This window comes from Amblyomma americanum, chromosome 5 (genome assembly GCF_052857255.1).
Source record: "Amblyomma americanum isolate KBUSLIRL-KWMA chromosome 5, ASM5285725v1, whole genome shotgun sequence".
Lineage (NCBI taxonomy): Eukaryota > Metazoa > Arthropoda > Arachnida > Ixodida > Ixodidae > Amblyomma > Amblyomma americanum.
The window spans coordinates 13,525,128-13,546,841 of NC_135501.1; the positions used below are offsets into that span (position 1 = coordinate 13,525,128).

Sequence of the window (21,714 nt, forward strand, 5' to 3'; positions counted from 1 at the left end):
TGAGATTCTCGCCAGGATCTCCTTCGTAGTGGCTTTTCGCAGCGGATAGAGTTCAGCGATCCCGCTGAAGTGGCAAGTGACCACCAGCACAAATCTGTGCCCTCTTTTGCTGCGCGGCAGCGGTCCGATCAGGTCGCACGCCACGATTTCCCAGGGCTTTGTGCTCACGATCGGCTGAAGCAAGCCGGGCGGCCTTCCCCCTCTCGGCTTTCTCTCTTGACAGACATGGCAGGTTTGTACGTATTTACGTACTTCAACCTTCATTCCAGGCCAGGTAGCAAACCGACAGAGTTTCTTCCATGTCTTTGGCGCGCTCCCATGGCCGTCCGCATCGTGGTAATGCTGCATCACAGCGTGCCTGAGCTGGTGCGGGATGACGGCTTTGAAGCACTCGTTTGAGTCCTCTTTGCTTGGCACGTATTTCAGCAAAGCTCCGTCAGCATCAAGCAGGAAACTCTCCAGCTCACTCGCAGCACTGCAAGCTGCACTAGAGCTCGCGCCTACCGCATTTGCTGCGGTTCCCCGGCGCCCTTTGATTAGATTCGTCGGGCGGTCCGTCTCTTCACTAAGACCGGCGACCAGCCTCCGACAGTACGAGTCTTCCTGCTGAGCCTTGATAAGCTCTTCTCTGCTGAATGCCCGCTCGATGGGGACCTGCACACCAACGAGATGCGCGTGCAATCGAGCGAGATCTTTATCCCCTCGGCTCCGCTCTCCCGACGCGTGGGGAAGTTGCTGCGGCGGCTTCTCCTCTCCACCGCCTGGGGAGAGGTCATTCACCGGCGCGCGCGACAGCGCGTCAGCAAACACGTTTGTGGCCCCCTTTCGGTACCGCACTTCGAACTCGAAGCGCTGTAGCACCAGGGCCCACCGCGCGAGCCTCCCGCTCGGCTCACGAAGGCGGGTTAGCCATGTCAATGCCATGTGGTCGGTTTCGACCGTGAACTTGGTTCCTTCTACGTACATCTCGAATTTTCGTAGTGCGTAGATGATTGCCAAGCATTCTTTCTCCGTCACTGAGTAGTTACGCTCGGCCGGCGTCAGCGCACGGCTGGCAAATGCCACGGGTCGGAGTTGTTCTTCCTCCTTCTGGAGTAACACTGCGCCCACTCCGAAATCGCAGGCATCTGTCTGGATCACGAATGGCCTGTTTAGGTCTGGCAGTTTCAGTGACGCGGTGTCGGCGATGGCCTGAGCCAGTTGACGAAAGCTCGTCTGCTCCTCCTCTCCCCATTCCCACGGGGCTGCCTTCCTTAGCAGTTTTGTCAGGGGGGCTTGCAGGCGTATGCAGTTAGGAATGAACTGGCGGTAGTAGCCCACCATCCCGAGAAAGCGGCGCACGGCCTTCACGTCGTTCGGCGCTGGAAATTCCAGGATCGAACGAAGCTTCTCCGGGTCCGGGGACACCTGTCCGCGCCGCACGCGGTAGCCGAGTAGGCTCACTTCCGCTCTGCACAGCTGCGCTTTGGCGGGGTTGAGTGTGATGCCTGCTTCTCTGAGCTTTCCCAAGACATCCCCGAGATGATCGAGGTGCTCCTCGAAGGTACGGGAGTAGATGACGATGTCGTCCAGGTAGGCGAGGGCGTGATGCCATTTGGCGTCGCCGAGCACACGGTCAATCAGCCGCTGAAAGGTGCTCGGGCTTCCAGACAAACCGAAGGGCATCCTAACAAACTCGTAGAGACCCCTGTGGCATGTGAATGCCGTTTTGCACTCGTCGCCTGGTCGCATCTCTACCTGGAGATAGCCCTTGCTGGCGTCCAGAGTAGAAAAATACCTCGCTCCGCCGAGGTTTGAGACGATATCGTCAATGCTTGGGAAGGGGTACGCATCTTTCTGCGTGACTGCATTCAATCGCCTGTAGTCCACGCACAAGCGCGAGCTACCGTCCTTTTTGGGGACGAGTACGACTGGGAACCCCCAGGGACTCGTTGAACGACGAACAATGCCCGCATCGAGCAGCTCTTGCAGCGCCGCGTCAATCGCCTGCCGTTTGGCGGGGCTGACCGGTCTGGGATTGGATTTCCAAGGCTGTGCGTCCCCTGTTTCGATGCGGTGCTGCACTAGTTGCGTGCAGCCGGGGCGGTCCGTAAATATCTCCTCGAAGTCGCTTAGGGCCGTTGTACGATCGTTTCGGAGCGCTTTCCGCCTCGTCCGTTTCGGGAGCGGAGCTGGCGGATCCGCCTCGTTCGGCGAACGGATGGAAAGTTGGTGAACTTCAACTTTCTGGCGGACGAGCGCATCCGGCCGGGGACCGGATTGCAGCTATTGGCTGCTTTTCCCGTGACGTCAGTGACGTCCGAGCCCCTCCTCCCTCCGCCTCGGTTCTGCTCTGCCCCGGCCTGCCGGGGCAAGATGGCCATCCGTCGACTGAACTGGGGAGCGCGGCCTGGGCAGTGGCAGCGATGTCGCGAAGCATGTTATATTGGCCACATCTTGATACTACCAGTGTTCAGAGCGACTGCAAACTTCGCCGCGTTCAGCAGTGGCGAGCGATAGTTCCACTAGTTGAATTCTGTAATCATCTACGTTGACGGAGTTGACAGAGCGCCTCTTCAAACCGATGCAAACCTGTGCAGTGGCGGTGTCACGAAGTGTTTATTTCGAGCTGTTTTTGGTTTTTGCATGCGTTTGTAATTCCTGCTGCGGCTCTGCAAACCGACGCAAGACCTGTGCAATGGCGGTGTCACGAAGTGTTTATTTCGAGCTGTTTATGGTTGTGGCAAGAATTTCTGCTGCGAGTTATTTTCCTGTGCGTGCGCAAGTTTCACAGCATAGCGACAAGTGTCCGCGTAGTGAAAGTGATTATGGTCGGTGCGAGTGCTTTCCCGTCAAATCAGCGATATGTTCATCTGCGAAAAACTCGCGACGCCCGCCGTTTTCCGAATGTTGAAATGAACTTGGAGCTGTGCAGCTGGTCGCTTCCGTAGCGATGGCTGCAGTGATCGTGACCGAGGCGAGCCCACGACGTTGTTTCTGCTACATAGCAAACTGCTGCGTGTGCGACTTGACACGATCTTGGCTGCACGGCCGTCGCAGTGTTTTCTGCTGCGACAACAGCAGCGTCGCCAGTCTTGTGCGTCTTGGTGCACGATACAGTGGTACGTTTTATGATCATGGGTGCGCAGGTTGAGACAGTGTGCCAGCGGCATTATGTAGCCTGTGTGAAAAAAATCGGTGCGCAGTGCAAATGTCAGTTCGGGGGCACCGTCATTTTGTATGTGTGTGTGTGTGTGCCACACGTCAAACAAAGGTACCAAAGTGAATTAAGCTGTTGTTGCAATTGGGTTGCAAGCCCCAAGGGTAGCGTTGGCCTGGCGGCCTGGGGCAAAGCTGGAAACATCCGAAGGTCCCGGCAAAGGAAGAGTCGACTGGCAACAGAACAACTTGTTTATTCTGGCATCGCAAAAGAGCAGCCGGTCAGGGCGACCACGTTACTCGCAGGAAGAAATCGAAGTCTCTCGTTGGCGTCCGGGGCAGCCCCCTTTATACCCACGGAGTCGAGGGCAAGAGGGAACGGCTTGGGAAGAGTCATCCGATACGGCGACGCTTGAACATGTTCAGGCGTGACGGGCGCGTCCGCCAGGCCGGCGCCGGTCAGACCTCCTCGCCTCCCAGTTGGAGAGCTCCTCTCCCCGGCTGCCGCGCTTTGACAAGCGTGGGCAAAACATGCACACACACAAACACGCACGCACGACGACACGTGGCACTGAAACCTGCCTGGACGCGCTTGGCGGGAGGCGTTGCGGCAGCGATGAACGAAGCCGCGGCATCCGGTGCATCCGCGCCGGCTATACCGCGCGCTGTAGGCGAGACGTAACAGACCGCCCCGCCGGGAGAAGGAGATCCCGATGGTCAGGGGACTGCATCCGCTGTCCAGAGGGATGTCGCTCGATGATGCTCATAATCGAAACCGGTGGTCCCTCGACGTTGCTTGAGCGCAGCGCACAGAGAAGGCCTCGTTCTCAGGTTCAGGTTCATACAGGGCACTGCAAAGTGACTTCGGGAGAGTTGCCATTTTTGTGCTCGTTCCCAGCAAGCGTTAGAACTACGCCGAAACGCAACCGCTCAGTCAGCAAGCACGAGACAACCCTCACTAAGCTCTGCCAGGCTCTTTCCCCTTTTATACTACTGCCTAGTTCCTTACAGTAGTCAAGCAGCACTCAGAACGCGTCCACAAATTGGAAAATTGCACTAGAAAGCACATAATCACTTTGAAACACTAAACAAAAGCAATATGTTAAAAATCCTGCCTCAGGAAGAAAACATCAGTAACCAACAACTTTGAGGCGGATTCCTACGTTAGGGGCTTCGACTTAAGCCATCGGCGTTACCGTTGAGACTCCCCTTTTTGTAACGCACCTCAAAGGAATATTGTTGCAAAGCGAGGCTCCAGCGCAGGAGGCGGCCATTTTTGGGAGAGATGTTCTGCAGCCATTGGAGAGGGCAGTGATCCGTCTCAATGATAAACCTCGAGCCGGCTAGGTAGCATGACAATTTCTGAACGGCCCACACGAGACACGCACACTCTTTCTCGGTGGCGCTGTACGCCTGCTCACGACAGGTCAGCTTACGACTAGCATACAGGACGGGGTGTTCCACTTCTCCATTGTCCCTTTGGCACAGTACAACGCCCATGCCTCGCTCACTAGCATCGCACTGAACAACGAACCCTTTGGTATAGTCTGGCGATCGTAGCACAGGCTGGCTTGTTAGGGCGCTCTTTAGGGCGCTAAAAGCTCTCTCCTTTGTCTCGCTCCAGACGACTGTTTGGGGCTCTGTTTTTCTTAGAGCATCCGTCAGGGGAGCCGCGATATCGGAGTACCTGGGGATGTACCTCTGATAGTAGCCGGCGACACCCAAGAACGACCGAATATCGGTCTTCGTGCGCGGTTGCGGGAAGTCTCGCACAGCGGCCACCTTTATTTCAGAGGGGCGGCGACGACCCTGTCCAATCACGTGACCGAGGTAGACAACCTCGGCCTGTGCTAATTGGCACTTGGGAGCCTTGACTGTCAAGTCCGCTTCGCGCAGGCGGGTTAGCACTGCCCGCAAGTGTGCCATATGCTCAGACCAGGATGCGGAGAATATCGCTACGTCGTCTAAATACGGTAAAGCAAATTCTTCCTGTCCCCGCAACACTTTGTCCATGAGGCTTGAAAAGCAGTATGGCGCGTTCTTCAAACCAAAACTCAAAACTTTAGGACGGAATGTTCCCATTGGTGAAATGAACGCCGCATACCTACTAGCCTCTTCTGTAAGTGGAACCTGCCAATAACCCCTGACAAGATCTAGGGTGGAAATAAACTGAGCGCTACTAACTTTCTCAAGGCGCTCCTCGATGTTAGGGATCGGATAAATTTGATCCTTAGTAATGGAATTAAGCCTGCGGTAGTCGACGCAAGGACGAGGTTCCTTGCCCGGTACCTCAACTAAAATCAAAGGGGAGGTATAATCACTCTCACCCGCCTCAATAACACCGAGCTGTAGCATTTTCTTTACCTCAGCCTCCATAATATCGCGCTGGCGGGGTGACACCCGGTACGCCTTGGATCGTACTGGCTCTGGCGAGGTAAGTTCTATATCATGAGTAAGGACAGAAGTCCTACCAGGCCTCTCAGAGAACTGACCTTGAAACTCTTGTAAGAGTTGGTGTAGTTCGGTTCTCTGCTCAGCTGACAGCGGTGCTTTAATGATTAAGTCACTAATGACCTGATCAGTGTCTTCCCTGTTCGTCACTGAGCCTAGTCCCGGAAGCTCGACCGGAAGCTCTTTTAACTTTCCCCTGTCGGGCATTTCCTCTCCAGTACCTGGTGCCTTCAACGCTACAGGCTCAATTTTATCCAGTTCTGACGTGCTCGGAATATCAGCTTGCTGCGCCTCCGACCCTTTCTCATTGTTCGACAACGTCGGCCCCGAAACTACCGCCTTTGCAGCGAGCTCCCGAACTCTCGGTCTGGTTAAGGCCTGAACGCTAGCCTCACCAAACAAAAGACCCTTCTCGCGCAGGAGGTGATCGGACCGGTTCGAAAATAGGTATGGGTACTGGGGGGGCAGCATAGATGACACTGCGGCCTCCGTCTCAATTGCTCCGAAAGGTCCTTCAATAACCACTTTTGCTACGGGCAGACACACGCTGTGAGCTTCCACGGCTTGCTTGATCCATGCGCACTCGCCCGTGAACATATCGGGTTCTACGTAAGAGGGGTGAACTACATCCATTGTAGCTGCGGAATCCCGAAGCACTCGGCACTCTTTCCCGTTCACGAGGAAGTCTCGCATGTAAGGCTCGAGAAGCTTCATGTTCTCGTCAGTGCTGCATAATGACAAAAACACGACTTTTGTTTTTGTTTCTGGACACTGCGCCGAAAAGTGACCCGGCTTCTGGCACGTATAACACACGCGCGCTTGCCTCGCCTCGAACCGCTTTCTGCGTTCGGCTTCGGCTGCCGCCGTCTCCTTACGTTCGGTCGGACTGCTTTCACTCGCATCCGCACTACGCGTGTCCCCCCTTGCTCTCATGGGTGTGAACTTCGGCCTCTCAGACTTGGAGCCAAATTCACCCTTTTGACCGTCCTTAGCTCCGCGAGCCCGACGCGTCACAAACTCCTCGGCTAGCTCGGCGGCTTTAGCCACTGTACTAACGTCTGGCCTATCCAAGACCCAGTACCGCACGTTCTCAGGTAACCGACTATAAAACTGTTCCAGCCCGAAACACTGCAGAATTTTCTCGTGGTCACCAAACGCTTTCTCTTCTTTGAGCCACTCCTGCATGTTTGACATAAGCCTGTAGGCAAACTCTGTATATGACTCATTTCTGCCTTTTTCATTTTCCCGAAACTTCCGACGGAACGCCTCCGCTGACAGCCTGTACTTTTTTAGCAGACTCGATTTCACTTGGTTGAAATCCTCTGCCTCCTCTCTCTTCAAGCGAGCGACTACGTCGGCCGCCTCGCCGGGTAACAAAGTGAGCAAGCGCTGTGGCCACGTTTCCCGAGAGAACCCCTGCTTCTCGCACGTTCGCTCAAAGTTAACCAGGAACAAACCAATGTCCTCTCCAAGCTTAAACGGCCGCATCAGGTCAGTCATTTTGAACGATACCCGTTCTCCTGCACCGTGTGCCTGACTTCCATTACGAGCGCGTTCCATCTCTACCTCGAGACGCTTCATTTCCAAAGCGTGTTCGCGCTCTTCTTTCTCTTTTTGCTCTTTACGTTCGCGCTCCTCTTTCTCTTTTTCTTTTTGTTCCCTCTCCTCAATGGTCTCAAGGCATTCCGACAGCTCGTCATCCTCAGCCTCCAACTCAAGAATAGCCCTTAGCAGTTCTGGTTTTCTGAGTTTGTCTGAGACATCCAGACCCAACTCTCTTGCAAGCTCCAGCAATTTCGGTTTGCGCAACGACTTCAAATCCATGGCTGCTCCGAATGCTGCTTTCTCTACTGCCTACTATTGTCTTGCCGCAAACTAACCCGGCAGCAACGACAACACAATTACCAGCTCTGTTTCTGACACTAACAAAAGCCTGGCAAAACTCAGAAGAAGAAAGTCCCGCACTCACCAAACCTCGCAGCCAAGAATTCAGCGCAGTCGTTCCGCTGCAGGCAACCAGTCATCACACAGGGCTCGTTGCACTGCTCCCGGATGGTCGTTGTGCTGCTCAGCATACAGTTGACCGCATATCTTCGCTGCTGGCCTCCGTTGTCGGGATCCCACCGCTGGCAACCAGTTGTTGCAAATGGGTTGCAAGCCCCAAGGGTAGCGTTGGCCTGGCGGCCTGGGGCAAAGCTGGAAACATCCGAAGGTCCCGGCAAAGGAAGAGTCGACTGGCAACAGAACAACTTGTTTATTCTGGCATCGCAAAAGAGCAGCCGGTCAGGGCGACCACGTTACTCGCAGGAAGAAATCGAAGTCTCTCGTTGGCGTCCGGGGCAGCCCCCTTTATACCCACGGAGTCGAGGGCAAGAGGGAACGGCTTGGGAAGAGTCATCCGATACGGCGACGCTTGAACATGTTCAGGCGTGACGGGCGCGTCCGCCAGGCCGGCGCCGGTCAGACCTCCTCGCCTCCCAGTTGGAGAGCTCCTCTCCCCGGCTGCCGCGCTTTGACAAGCGTGGGCAAAACATGCACACACACAAACACGCACGCACGACGACACGTGGCACTGAAACCTGCCTGGACGCGCTTGGCGGGAGGCGTTGCGGCAGCGATGAACGAAGCCGCGGCATCCGGTGCATCCGCGCCGGCTATACCGCGCGCTGTAGGCGAGACGTAACACTGTCTCTATGCTTTTGTTGGAGGCCTGTTTGCCAACATGATTTTGTCAGTGCCGAGCAGTTGTTGAGCAGCAGCGCTTAATGCTATCAGCTGCATTAGTTTATTTGATGAGGCATTATCGAAGCCTTCAAGAGATGTAATCCATGCACATTTGCATGTTCATATGCTGCCTTCATTTGTTTGTGACTGCCTATGAACACGATTATTTGCCTGCAGGGTGATGATAACCCTGGTTGGCCTGCAAGAACTTGTGTCGGCAATGTAGTATGTTCCGGGATTTTCTTAGCCCTCCTCGCATTTTCCACGAGCAGAAATTTATTTGCTCATCAGTAAATTCATAATTGAACATTCCTCACTTATATAAGTTGCCTGCAACACTTATCCGATCCCATCTGTTTCATGGTCATGACAGCACTATTCCTGCACATGTTATCAAACAACAGTTACAAGGCTTTTTTAATGCCTTGAAATGTTCTATGCACTGTTGCGTGGCGGTTGGCTGTGCAATACCGGTCTGCACTCATTCCTGCGAGCCCTGCAGTATTGACGCAACTCTGGATCAGTTGAGGCTGACACCAGATATAAATTGAACCCATTTTTTTTTTGCTTGGATCGGCTGAAATGGTTGTGGTCATTAGCATTCACAGATTCTCCACTTTGCACTGGAACAAAGTTCTGTTTCTGCCTAACGTGCATGCCTGAAACCAGAGCATTGCATTTTTCGGCTCGTAGTGCGCAAAATCTCTACACAAGGGTCGCTGACGAGAGCCGCCGACAAAAGCAGGAACTTCAACACGCACACCATGGCGATGCCGAAGCGCAGCCTACTAGGCCTAGGTGCAGGTCGCCGAGGAACGGAAAAAAGTACCACGTGACCACGAAAAGAGGTTATTATTTGGGGGGGGGGGGGCGCTCGTACGGGAAGTAGGTAAGAAGGGGGGGGGGAGGGAGCGCAGTGTGCAGGGATATCGGGTTTGGAGAGGGGGGCGGGAAAGGAGGCAAGGGAGAAGGTAGTCGGGCGCATACCGATCTGCCCCTTGGGATGCGGGAGCCCGTTTCGGCGCGTGGAGCGATGCTGGCGGCGCCGGCTAGGTTGCCACCAGCCGGAGAAGGCTATTGGACAGACGGATATGCCCGGCGCGCCAATCGGCATGCTGGGACCATCCGCCTCGCTCGCAAGCGCCAAAGTGATCGTACAACACCTTTCCGCCTCACGTCCGCCTGGCGGCCGAAAACTGGCGGACCGCTCCCGAAGCGGACGAGGCGGAAGGCGCTCCGAAACGATCGTACAACGGCCCTTAACAAGGAGAATATGCGGCCGCGCTCACGCTCCGTCAAGTCACCCGCGTTCGCGAGGAGACCGTGTAATTTGTCGTCCTTGTCCGCACAAAAGGCGCGGGGTCGGGGACAGGCCGCAGCTACTGACTCCAGCGGCTGGGGGGGGAGCGTTGTTCTCTCGGGAGGCATTCCTCATCTCCCCTTCGGCGTTAGACATCCGAGCAGTCGCGGCGGGCGCGGTAGCGAACGGCTTGAGTGGCGTGAACGGGCTTTCCCGGTAGCCGCCGTTGCCGATGTCAACTACGATTCCCGATTTTGCCAAGAAATCTCGTCCGAGAATGGCGGGGACCGTGAGTTCAGACAGGTGAATGAAGCGGTGTCGTCGTTTACGCTGATTCCAGCGTACGACAAGACGCGCATCACCGCCGGAGCACGCCTCTCCGCGCGCGAGTTGGAGGGGCACGTTGCGCTTTCGCAGCTGAATGCCCTTCCGTCTCAGGTGAGAGACGACCTCGTCTCCGATGAGCGATGTGCTCGCGCCAGTGTCGAGCAGTGCTTTGAACGTAAGTCCTGCGATTGCAAGTTCTATGAACGGAGCACTCACACTGATCGGTGTTCCGACCCTGAACAGCGAAGGGGCCGCGATTGCGGCTGCATCGCCCGGTTCCGCCACGGCCGCCGGCGCCATTACCGGCGGCCTGCCTCGTTTCCCGGCCCGGCAGGGCACGCCCGTGCAATGTGACCCGCTTGGTCACAGTTGAAACAGCGCACAGAGTTCCGTGCATGGTACAGGGACGGACGAGGCTGCTCTCGCGCACGGCCATCCGTGAGCGCGTTCCGAACCGGCATTTCCACCCGGTGACGCTGTCCGTCTGGAGGCGTAATCCCTTCGCGATCGTTTGACCGACCTTGGGAATCTCTGTCGGGCGGTTGGCGAGAGGCTGACCAGACTCCTGGCCGTGTGACCTCTGTTGCCCTGAGCCCGTATGAGTAGGGATCCAAGGCGCGATCCGAGACTTCGAAAAGCGCGCCATGAGCCGGTGCCCGAGCGGACTCGCTTCGTGGGCGGGTGCTGCCGTTCCAGGCGCAGCTGGGCTCCAGTGATTCCGATGGAGGTGGTGGGGGCCGGTACGCGCGGGCTGCCGAGATTTCGGCTTGCACCCGGCGCGCTTCCACAGCTAGCTCGTTCAAGTCTCCGCAGCGATTTCCCCGCAGATAGAGAGCAAACGTGGGGTGGCTCTGTCGGACTACCCTTTCCACTCGCTCCGCGTTCGAAGCTCCGGGATCGGCGTAGTCGTAAAGCTCCTGCATCGCCCTGACGTACTCGACCAGAGATTCGTCAGGGGCTTGCGTGCGCAGCTCCAACTCCCGCCGCATCCGCAGCTGGTAGTCGTAAGGAAGGAACTCCTCCCTGAACATCCTGCGGAAATCGGCCATCGTGCTCGCGGTGTGGCCGACCAACCGGTACCACCGAGCGGCCTGATCGCCGAGCGCAACAGGGATCACTCTCCGAAGCATATCACGCTCACTCGTGCCTGTTGTCTGACCGTACTGGTCGAGAGCCAGCAAAAAGTGGTTAGCGCTCGTTTGATCGCTGTAGCCACTGTACTTGGGGATCGGAGTTCCGATCCGCGGGCTGGGCTGTGCGGATTGCAGCGCTTGCTGTAACGCGCTGGCCAGAACTTCGGCGAGATTTGCCGCGTTTGCGGGTGTCTCGCTGTCAGGAGCCGTGATGAGCGGTGACCTCGGCGCATGTGGCGCGGTCTCGGTTGTGCCGTTTGGCAGGTGTGAGACGGAGGGCGATGTGCTCGCCTGTTCCCAGGCGGCTCGCGCCGATGATGGGCGAGCGCCAAGGCCTGGCGTGCTGGTACCGTGGCATCTGGCGGAGTTTTCCGGCGTCCACGGTGTTGCGTACGTCGCGCCTGCGACGGTGTGTCGTCCCGTCCGTTGAGCTGATTCCGCTGCAGAAGTGCCTGGGGCAGGGCGTTCCCTAGGCCCCTGGCCGAGCTCTGTGAGCCACATCAGATCAGGCAGTGTAGACTGCGGATCCGCCATGTTCGCCGGGAGCGAGTTGCTCAAACGCATCTGCGCGTGAGCCCCACGTTGGGCGCCAGTTGTGGGGGTTCTTACTAAGCCGTCGATCCTCCTTTGAGGTCGAGGCCGTGAACTCCGAGCTCCCGGTATCGCACACCACGCGCGGCCGTTCTCACGGCGGCGCAGCAGAAATGCGAAATAAACACAGCACGGAACAGGACGCTTTGCCTGGGGCCAAACGTTTATTGGGTTCTCCCAAGTCGCTGGCTGCTGGAATCTTGATCTGCGACCCTTGCCGTCTGGCTTGGTCGTGCGGCTGACGGGGCAAGATGGCGACAACAAAGAGGGAAGAAGCGAGGTAATTACCTGACGTCCTCTTGCTGTCGCGGCTCGCTGAAGTCTCTCTCCGGCCACGACCGGTACCCGCCGATCTCGGCGCACTTGCCCGTTGTCATATTCGGCCAATCAGCGACCGCTCCTGCGGCGCCTGGCGGTGCGCGCTTGCGACCGGTTTTTTTTGAGGAAGGAGGCGGCGCAGCGCTCTCGAGCAGACCATCTGGCTACTCGCCCGTGGGGAAGGAGGAAAGCTTCCGCTTTCCTGCTTCTCCACGGCGCGCCCCGCCGGCCCGAGAAGGGTACGGCACTCCGAAACTCCCACAAGTGGTACCAGCAGCTGGGGCCGTTGCAGAATTGTGTCGTTCATCGTCTTGCACACTTCGAAGACTGGGGAGGACGCACGCTGTCCTTGTTAGAAGCAGGGCCGGTGAATGTTCAATCTGGCTTGTGGCAGAGGCAAAACGTCGAGAACAGAAAGACGATAGAACAGTTTTTACCACCACTATTCCGTGTTATTGCCGCTGCCCATGTGAGTAGGTGGGCCTTTCGACCGCGATACGATAACTTGCAGGAAACAGCCTAGTGGCACCAGTAGCTGGCGTCTGCTTGCAGAACTGTGTCGCTTATGATCTTGCACACTTAAGAAGAGAGGGGAGCGCGCACGCTCTCCTCGTTTGAAGCAGGGCCGGTGAACGTTCAATCCGGGTTATTGCACAGGCAAAACGTCGCGAACAGAAACAGACTATAGAACAGTCTTCACCACAGCTATTCCGTGGTACTGCCGCTGCCCATGTGAGTATGTGTTCCTGTCGACCACGATACGATAACTTGCATGAAACAATAGCGTAGTGGCACCAGCAGCTGGGGTTCGTTTGCAGGATTGTGTCGCTCATCGTCATGCACACTTCGAACACTGTGGAGTGCGCACGCTTTCCTCGTTAGAAGAAGGGCCGGTGGATATTCGATCGGGCTGGTTGCAGAGGCAAAACGTCGAGAACAGAAACAGGCTATAGAACAGTCTTTACCACCGCTATTCCGTGGTACTGCCGCTGCCCATGTGAGTAGGTGGGCCTGTCGACGGCGATACGATAACCTGCAGGAAACAATCGCGCAGTGGCACCAGGATCTGAGGTCCGCTTGCAGTATTGTGTCGCTCATCGTCTTGCACACTTTGAAGACTGGTGAGTGCGCACGCTGTCCTCGTTACAAGCAGGGCCGGTGAAAGTTCAATCGGGCTTTTGCGCTGGCAAAACGTCGAGAACAGAAACAGACTACAGAACAGACTTTACCACCGTTATTCCGTGGTTCTGCCGCTGCCCTTGTGAGTAGGATGGCGTGTTGAGCGCGATACGATAACTTGCAAGAAACAACACTGTAGTGACGCCAGCAGCTGGGGTCCGCTTGCAGAATTGTGTCGCTCATTGTCTTGCACAGTTCGAAGACGGGAGGGCGCACGCTGACCTCGTTAGAAGCAGGGCCGGTGAATGTTCGATCGGGCTTGTGACACAGGCAAAACGTCGAGAACAGAAACAGACTATAGAACAGTCTTTACCTAGGCTATTCCGAGGTACTGCCGCTGCCCATGTGAGTAGGTGGGCCTGTAGATCGCGATACGGTAACTAGCAGGAAACAACAGCGTAGTGGCATCAGCATCTGGGTGCGGCTTGCAGTATTGTGTCGCTCATCGTCTAGCACACTTTGAAGACTGGGGAGGCCGCACGCTGTCCTCGTTAGAAGCAGGGCCGCTGAATGTTCACCCGGGCTTGTGGCACATGCAAAACGTCGAGAGCAGAAACAGACTATAGAACAGTCTTTACCACCGCTATTCCGTGGCACAGCTGCCGCTGCCCATCCGAGTAGGAGGGCATGTCGACCGCGATACGATAACTTGCATGAAACAATAGCGTACTGGCACCAGCAGCTGTGGCCCGTTTGCAGATTTGTGTCGCTCATCCTATTGCACACTTCGAAGGCTAGGGAGGGCACACGCTGTCCTCGTTAGAAGATGAACCGGTGAATGTTCAATCGGGCTTGTGGCAGAGGCAAAACTTTGAGAACAGAAACAGACTATAGAATAGTCTTTACCACCGCTATTCCGTGGTACTGCCGTCGCCCAAATGAGTAAGTGGGCCTGTCGACCGCGATACGATAACGTGCAAGAAACAATAGCGTAGTGGGACCAGCAGATAGGGTCCGCTTGCAGAATTGTGTCGCTCATTGTCATGCACACCTCGAAGACTGGGGAGGGCGCACGCTGTCCTCTTTAGAAGGAGGGCCGGTGAATCTTCAATCGGGCTTGTGGCACAGGCAAAACGTCGAGAACAGAAACAGAATATATAACAGTATTTACCACAGCTATTCCGTGGTACTGCTGCCGCCCACGTGAGTAGGTGGGCCTGCAGACCGCGATACGATAAATTGCAGGAAATAATAGTGTAGTGGCACCAGCAGCTGGGGTCCGCTTACAGAATTGTGTCGCTCATCGTCTTGCCCAATTCCAAGTCTGGCCAGGGCGCACGCTGTCCTCGTTAGAAGGAGGGCCGGTGAATGTTCAATCGGGCTTGTGGCACAGGCAAAGCGTTAAAAACAGAAACAGACTATAGAACAGTCTTTACCACAGCTATTCCGTGGTACTGCCGCTGCCCATGTGAGTAGGTGGGCCTGTTGACCGCGATACGATAAATTGCAGGAAACAACAGCGTAGTGGCACCAGCAGCTGTGGTCCGCTTGTAGAATTGTGTCGCTCATTGTCTTGCACACTTCGAAGACGGGGAGTGCACAGACTGTCCTCGCTAGAAGCAGGGCCGGTGAATGTTCAATCGGGCTTGTGGCACAGGCGAAACGTCGAGAACAGAAACAGACTATAGAACAGTCTTTACCACCGCTATTGCGTGGTACTGCCGCTGCCCATGTGAGTAGGTTGGCCCGCCGACCGCGATACGACAACTTGCAGGAAATAAAATCGTAGTGGCACCAGAAGCTGGAGTCCGCTTGCGGAATTGTGTCGCTCATCGTCTTGCCCACTTCCAAGTCCGGCGAGGGCGCACGCTGTCCTCTTTAGGAGGAGTGGCAGTGAATGTTCGATCGGGCTTGTGGCACAGGCAAAACGTCAAGAACAGAAACAGACTATAGAACAGTCTTTACTACTATATTGCGTGGTACTGCCGCTGCCCACGTGAGTAGGTGGGCCTGCCGACCGCGATACGATAACCTGCAGGAAATAATAGTGTAGTGGCACCAGCAGCTGGGGTCCGCTTGCAGAATTGTGTCGCTCATCGTCTTGCCCACTTCCAAGTCCGGCGAGGGCACACGCTGTCCTCTTTAGAAGGAGGGCCGGTGAATGTTCAATCGGGCTTGTGGCACAGGCAAAACGTCGAGAAGAGAAACAGACTATAGAACAGTCTTCACCACAGCTATTGCGTGGTACTGCCGCTGCCCACGTGAGTTGGTGGGCCTGGCGACCGCGATAAGACAACTTGCAGGAAATAATAGCGTAGCGGCACCAGCAGCTGGGGACCGCTTGCAGAATTGTGTCGCATTCGTCTTGCCCACTTTTAAATCCGCCGAGGGCGCACACTGTCCTCTTTAGAAGGAGGGCCGGTTAATGTTCAATCGGGCGTGTGGCACAGGCAAAACGTCGAGAACAAAAACAGACTATAGAACAGTCTTTACCACAGCTATTCCGTGGTACTGCCGCCGCCCATGTGAGTAGGCAGGCCTTCCGACCGCGATACGATAACTGGCAGGAAATAATAGCGTAGTGGCACCAGCATCTGGGGACCGCTTGCAGAATTGTGTCGCTCATCGTCTTGCACACTTCGAAGACTGGCGAGGGCACACTCTGCCCTCGTTATAAGCAGGGCCTGCGAATGTTCCAATCGGGCTTGTGGCACAGGCAAAGCGTTAAAAACAAAATTAGACGATAGAACAGTCTTTACCACAGCTATTCCGTGGTACTGCCGCTGCCATTGTGAGTAGGTGGGCCTGCCGACCGCGATACGATAACTTGCAGGAAATAATAGCGTAGTGGCGCCAGCAGCTGGGGTACGCTTGCAGAATTGTGTCGCTCATGATCTTGCACACTTACGAAGAGAGGGGAGAGTGCACGCTCTCCTCGTTAGAAGCAGGGCCGGTGAACGTTTAATCCGGCTTGCGGCACAGGCAAAACGTCGCGAACAGAAAAAGACTATAGAACTGTCTTTACCACTTATATCCCGTGGTACAGCTGCCGCTTCCCATGTGAGTAGGTGGGTCTTTCGATCGTGATACTATAACTTGCAGGAAACAACAGCGTATTTTCACCAGCAGCTGGGGTCCGCTTGCAGAATTATGTCGCTCATCGTCTAGCACACTTCGAAGACTGGGGAGGGCGCACGCTGTCCTCGTTAGAAGCAGGGCCGGTGAATGTTCAGTCGGGCTTGTGGCAGAGGCAAAACGTCGAGAACAGAAACAGTCTATAGTAGAGTCTTTACCACCGCTATTCCGTGGTACTGCCGCTGCCCATGTCAGTAGGTGGGCTTGTCGATCGCGATACGATAACTTGCAGGAAACAACAGCGTATTGGCACCAGCAGCTGGGATCTCCTTGCAGAATTGTGTCGCTCATCGTCTTGCACACTTCAAAGGATGGGGAGGGCGCACGCTGTCCTCGTTATAAGCAGGGCCGGTGAATGTTCAGTCGGGCTTGTGGCACAGGCAAAACGTCGAGAACAGAAACAGACTATGTTAGAGTCTTTCCCACCGCTGTTCCGTGGTACTGCCGCTGCCCATGTGAGTAGGTGGGTCTTTCGATCGTGATACTATAACTTGCAGGAAACAACAGCGTATTTTCACCAGCAGCTGGGGTCCGCTTGCAGAATTATGTCGCTCATCGTCTAGCACACTTCGAAGACGGGGGAGGGCGCACGCTGTCCTCGTTAGAAGCAGGGCCGGTGAATGTTCAGTCGGGCTTGTGGCACAGGCAAAACGTCGAGAACAGAAACAGACTATAGTAGAGTCTTTACCACAGCTCTTCCGTGGTACTGCCGCTGCCTATGTGAGTAGGTGGGCCTGTCGACCGCGATAGCATAACGTGCAGGAAATAACAGCGTAGTGGCACCAGCAGCTGGGGTCTGCTTGCAGAATTGTGTCGCTCATCGTCTTGCACACTTCGAAGACTGGTGAGAGCGCAAGCTCTCCTCGTTAGAAGCAGTGCTGGTGAATGTGCAGTCGGGCTTGTGACACAGGCAAAACTTCGAGAACAGAAATATACAATAGAACAGTCTTTACCAAGGCTAGTCCGTGGTACTGCCGCTGCCCATGTGAGTAGGTGGGCCTGTAGATCGCGATACGAGCCGCCGTGGTGGCTGAGTGGTTATGGCGCTCGGCTGCTGGCCCGAAAGACGCGGGTTCGTTCCCGGCCGCGGCGGTCGAATTTTGATGGAGGCGAAATTCGAGGCCCGTGTGCTGTGCGATGTCAGTGCACGTTGAAGAACCCCAGGTGGTCGAAATTTTTGGAGCCCCTTCACTATGACGTCCCTCATAGCCTGAGTCGCTTTGGAACGTTAAACTCCCCATAAACCATGAACAGATCGCGATACGGTAACTTGCAGGAAACAACAGCGTAGTGGCATCAGCAGCTGGGATCCCCTTGCTGTATTGTGTCGCTCATCGTCTTGCACACTTCGAAGACTGGGGAGGGCTCACGCTGTCCTCGTTAGAAGCAGGGCCGGTGGATGTTAAAACGGGCTTGTGGCAGAGGCAAAGCGTTAAAAACAGAAACAGACTATAGAACAGTCTTTACCACAGCTATTCCGTTGTACTGCTGCTGCCCATGTGAGTAGGTAGGCCTGCCGACCGCGATACGATAACTTGCAGGAAATAATAGCGTAGTGGCAGCAGCAGCTGGGGTCCGCTTGCAGAATTGTGTCGCTCATCGGCTTGCACACTTCGAAGACAGGGGCGGGCGCACGCTCTCCTCGTTAGAAGCAGGGCCGATTAACGTTCAATCCGGCTTGTGGCACAGGCAAAACGGCGTGAACAGAAAAAGACTATAGAACTGTCTTTACCACCTATATTCCGTGGTACAGCTGCCGCTTCTCATGTGAGTGGGTGGGCCTGTCGACCGCGATACGATAACTTGCAGGAAACAACAGCGTAGTGGCACCAGCGGCTGATGTCCGCTTGCAAAATTGTGCCACTCATCGCCTTCCACACTTCGAAGACTGGGGAGGGCGGACGCTGTCCTCGTTAGAAGAAGGGCCGGTGAATGTTCAACCGAGCTTGTGGCACAGGCAAAACGTCCAGAACAGAAACAGACTACAGAACAGTCTTTACCACCGTTATTCCGATGTCCTGCCGCTGCCCTTGTGAGTAGGATGGCGTGTAGAGCGCGATAACTTGCAGGAAACTACAGCGTAGTGGAACAAGCAGCTGGGGTCCGCTTGCAGAATTGTGTCGCTCATCGTCTTGCACACTTCGAAGACTGGGGAGGCCGCACGCTGTCCGCGTCAGAAGCAGGGCCGGTGAATGTTCAATCGCGCTTGTCACACAGGCAAAACGTCGAGAACAGAAACAGACTATTGCACAGTCTTTACCACCACTATTCCGTGGTATTGCCGCTGCCCATGTGAGTAGGTGGGCCTGTCGACCGCGATACGATAACTTGCAGGAAACAACAGCGTAGAGTCACGAACAGCTGGGGTCCACTTGCAAAATTGTGTCGCTCATCGTCTTGCATACTTCGAAGACTGGCGAGGGCACACGCTGTCCTCGTTAGAAGCAGGGACGGTGAATGTTCAATCGGGCTTGTGGCACAGGCAAAGCGTTAAAAACAGAAACGGACAATAGAACAGTATTTACCAAAGCTATTCCGTGGTACTGCTACTGCCCATGTAAGTAGGTGGGCCTGCCGACCGTGATACGATAACTTGCAGGAAATAATAGCGTAGTTGCACCAGCAGCTGGGGTCCGCTTGCAGAATTGTGTCGCTCATCCTTTTGCACACTTCGCAGACTGGCGAGGGCACACGCTGTCCTCGTTTGAAGCAGGGCCGGTGAATGTTCAATCGGGCTTCTGGCACAGGCAAAGCGGTAAAAAGAGAAACAGACTCTAGAACAATCTTTACCACAGCTATTCCGTGGTACTGCCGCTGCTTATGTAAGTAGGTGGGCCTGTCGACCGCTACGATAACTAGTAACTCGGCTAGTAAGGGCAGAAATACTTGGAAAATGGGTCTATGACCCCACCTTGGTTAATCGAAAAATACCTTGTGCCATGGCGCTCTTTGGCCATAGCCGCCCTTGCGCCATAAAAACCCATAATCATCATCATCAACTTGTATGAAAGAACAGCGTAGTGGCAACAGCAGCTGGGGTCCGTTTGCAGAATTGTGTCGCTCATCGTCTTGCACATTTAAGAAGAGAGGGGAGAGCGCACGCTCTCCTCGTTAGAAGCAGGGCCGGTGAACGTTCAATCCGGGTTGTGGCACAGGCAAAACGTCGCAAACAGAAAAAGACTATAGAACAGTCTTTACCACTTATATCCCGTGGTACAGCTGCCGCTTCCCATGTGAGTAGGTGGGACTGTCGACCGGGATATGATAAATTACAGAAAACAACAGTTTTGTGGCACCAGCAGCTGGTGTCCGCTTGCAGAATTGTGTCGCTCATCGTCTTGCACACTTCGAAGACTGGGGAGGGCGCACATTGTCCTCGTTAGAAGCAGGGCCGGTGAATGTTCAATCGGGCCTGTGGCACAGGCAAAACGTCGAGAACAGAAACAGACAATAAAACAGTCTTTAGCACAGCTATTCTGTTGTACTGCCGCTGCCCATGTGAATAGGTGTTCCTGTCGACCGCGATACGATAACCAGCATGAAACAATAGCGTAGTGGCACCAGCAGCTGGGGTCCGTTTGCAGAATTGTGTCGATCATCGTCTTGCACACTTAAGAAGAGAGGGGAGAGCGCAAGCTCTCCTCGTTAGAAGCTGGGCCGGTGAACGTTCAATCCGGGTTGTGGCACATGCAAAACGTCGCGAACAGAAACAGACTATAGAAAAGTCTTTACCACCGCTATTCCGTGGTACTGCCGCTGCCGATGTGAGTAGGTGGGCCTGTCGACGGCGATACGATAACTTGCAGGAAACAATCGCGTAGTGGCACCAGCAGCTGAGGTCCGCTTGCAGTATTGTGTCGCTCATCGTCTTGCACACTTCGAAGACTGGGGAGGCCGCCCGCTGTCCTCGTCAGAAGCAGGGGCGGTGAATGTTCAATCGCGCTTGTCGCACAGGCAAAACGTCGAGAACAGAAACAGACTATAGCACAGTCTTTACACACATATATTCCGTTTTACTGCCGCTGCCCATGTGAGTAGGTGTGCCTGTCGACCGCGATACGATAACTTGCATGAAACAAAAGCGTAGAGGCACCAGCAGCTGGGGTCCGTTTGCAGAATTGTGTCGCTCATCGTCTTGCACACTTCGAAGAGTGGGGAGTGCGCACGCTTTCCTCGTTAGAAGAAGGGCCGGTGAATGTTCGATCGGGCTTGTTGCAGAGGCAAAACGTCGAGAACAGAAACAGACGATAGAACAGTCTTTACCACCACTATTCCGTGGTATTGCCGCTGCCCATGTGAGTAGGTGGGCCTGTCGACCGCGATACGATAACTTGCAGGAAACAACAGCCTAGTGGGACAAGTATCTGGCGTCCGCTTGCAGAACTGTGTCGCTCATCGTCTTGCACACTTCGAAGACTGGGGAGGGCGCACGCTGTCCTCGTTAGAAGCAGGGCCGGTGAATGTTCAATCGAGATTGTGGCACAGCCCAACGTCGAAAACAGAGACAGACTATAGAACAGTCTTTACCACCGCTATTCCGTGGTACTGCCGCTGCCCATGTGAGTAGGTGGGCCTGTCGAAGGCGATACGATAATTTGCAGGAAACAATCGCGTAGTGGCACCAGCAGCTGAGGTCCTCTTGCATTGTTGTGTCGCTCATCGTCTTGCACACTTCGAAAACTGGAGAGGATACACGCTGTCCTAGTTAGAAGCAGGGCCGGTGAATGCTCATTCGGGCTTGTGGCACAGGCAAAACGACCAGAACAGTAACAGACGAAAGAACAGTCTTTACAACCGCTATTCAGTGGTACTGCCGCTGCTCAAGTGAATAGGTGGGTCTGCCGACCGCGATACGATAACATGAAGGAAACAACAGCGTAGTGGCACCAGCAGCTGGGGTCCGCTTGCAGAATTGTGTCGCTCACCCTTTTGCACACTTCGAAGACTGGCGAGGGCACACGCTGTCCTCGTTAGAAGAAGGGCCGGTGAATGTTCAATCGGGCTTCTGGCACAGGCAAAGCGTTAAAAACAGAAACAGACTATAGAACAGTCTTTACCACAACTATTCCGTGGTACTGCCGCTGCCCATGTGAGTAGGTGGGCCTGTCGACCGCTACGATAATTTGTATGAAACAGCAGCTTAGTGGCACAAGCAGCTGGGGTCCGTTTTCAGAATTGTGTCGCTCACCGTCTTGCACACTTAAGAAGAGAGGGGAGAGCGCACGCTCTCCTCGTTAGAAGCAGGGCCGGTGAATGTTCAATCCGGGTTGTGGCACAGGCAAAACGTCGCGAACAGAAAAAGACTATAGAACAGTCTTTACCACTTATACCCTGTGGTACAGCTGCCGCTTCCCATGTGAGCAGGTGGGCCTGTCGACCGCGATAAGATAAATTATAGAAAACAACAGCGTTGTGGCACCAGCAGCTGATGTCCGCTTGCAGAATTGTGTCGCTCATCTTCTTGCACACTTCGAAGAC

At 55.1% G+C, this 21,714-nt stretch overlaps 1 protein-coding gene across 1 annotated transcript; it reads right to left on the reverse strand.

Moving 5' to 3' along the window:
• Nucleotides 1-10,239: 10,239 nt before the first annotated feature.
• On the reverse strand, nucleotides 10,240-11,665 carry LOC144133711 (uncharacterized). Its single transcript, XM_077666848.1, has one exon. It carries the CDS (start codon nucleotides 11,635-11,637, stop codon nucleotides 10,240-10,242), a length of 1,398 nt encoding a protein of 465 aa, XP_077522974.1. The 5' UTR covers nucleotides 11,638-11,665.
• Nucleotides 11,666-21,714: the final 10,049 nt, after the last annotated feature.

Bases quoted from the DNA above. Each gene is read 5' to 3' on its own strand.
- LOC144133711 (XM_077666848.1), bottom strand. From the start codon at position 11,637: ATGCGTTTGAGCAACTCGCTCCCGGCGAACATGGCGGATCCGCAGTCT.